This window comes from Phytophthora parasitica (genome assembly GCF_000247585.1).
Source record: "Phytophthora parasitica INRA-310 unplaced genomic scaffold supercont2.16, whole genome shotgun sequence".
NCBI classification, from domain to species: Eukaryota; Oomycota; class Peronosporomycetes; order Peronosporales; family Peronosporaceae; genus Phytophthora; species Phytophthora nicotianae.
Window position 1 is genome coordinate 490,253 of NW_008649002.1, and position 854 is coordinate 491,106.

Sequence of the window (854 nt, forward strand, 5' to 3'; positions counted from 1 at the left end):
AGAGTTTTTTTAAATGCAAAATAAACTTATACCTGATCCGATTCAAAGGGGATTTAATTATGGGCGCATTGGTACGTTGCTCGGATTCCGCATAGGACTCTGGATATAAAATCCAGAGAACTACTAAAAGATGATTACTATGAGTACTAAAAAAAAACTGTTTTATGTTGACATTTTAACCACAGGCTGTTGTCCACGTTATCACAATTTCGTTCAGAAAATTTGGAAACAATTCGCCAAATAATTGCAATTCACTATAGAGTTGAAGCACCACAGCAACTTAGTAAGTACGATATCGTTTTGAAACCGGTTCGGAAGTTACCTCGGACCGAACATAAAACCTCAACTAAGAGGTTTTGTTCTCAGTCAAGCAAGAGAAGAGACAAATCAAGGTATTAGTATTACAACCCTAATAACTTAGTGCTTGAAACTCGTCGGTACGCATGCTGATTGGCCGGGATGGCATTCAGACGAAAAAAAAAACATTAAAAATTTAATGGGTTTTTTTTCTCGTCTGAATGCCATCCAACGGCAAGCGACATTTTCATCGAAAGTTCTACAACCGTCTAAAACGAAAGGGGACGACTTCATCAATTTTCGCATCCGCTAAGAGACGACCCACGTGATCAGAAAGAAGGGATGGTGCGTAAAGTGTGGTTCCAGCTGGTAGATGGAGCAACTCGAGTCGCGTTCACGGATATCCAGACAGCATCAGTGTCATCCGGCGGGGTCAGTGATTTTGATGATCTCTGTAAGGCGATTCGAGAAAGTTATCGTCATGAAAATCTGGATATCCTTGAGGGTGTTTTAGCAAGTCAACTGCGCATTTACGCCAACAGAGGCGTTTGACGACG

The 854-nt window shown here is 41.1% G+C and overlaps 1 protein-coding gene across 1 annotated transcript; it reads left to right on the forward strand.

Annotated features, from left to right (window-relative positions):
- Positions 1-639: 639 nt before the first annotated feature.
- PPTG_22402 (hypothetical protein) lies at positions 640-849 on the forward strand (the record flags this gene model as incomplete). The annotated part of the gene is made up of 2 exons (XM_008903812.1): positions 640-751; positions 812-849. 2 exons carry the CDS (start codon positions 640-642, stop codon positions 847-849), a joined length of 150 nt encoding a protein of 49 aa, XP_008902060.1.
- Positions 850-854: the final 5 nt, after the last annotated feature.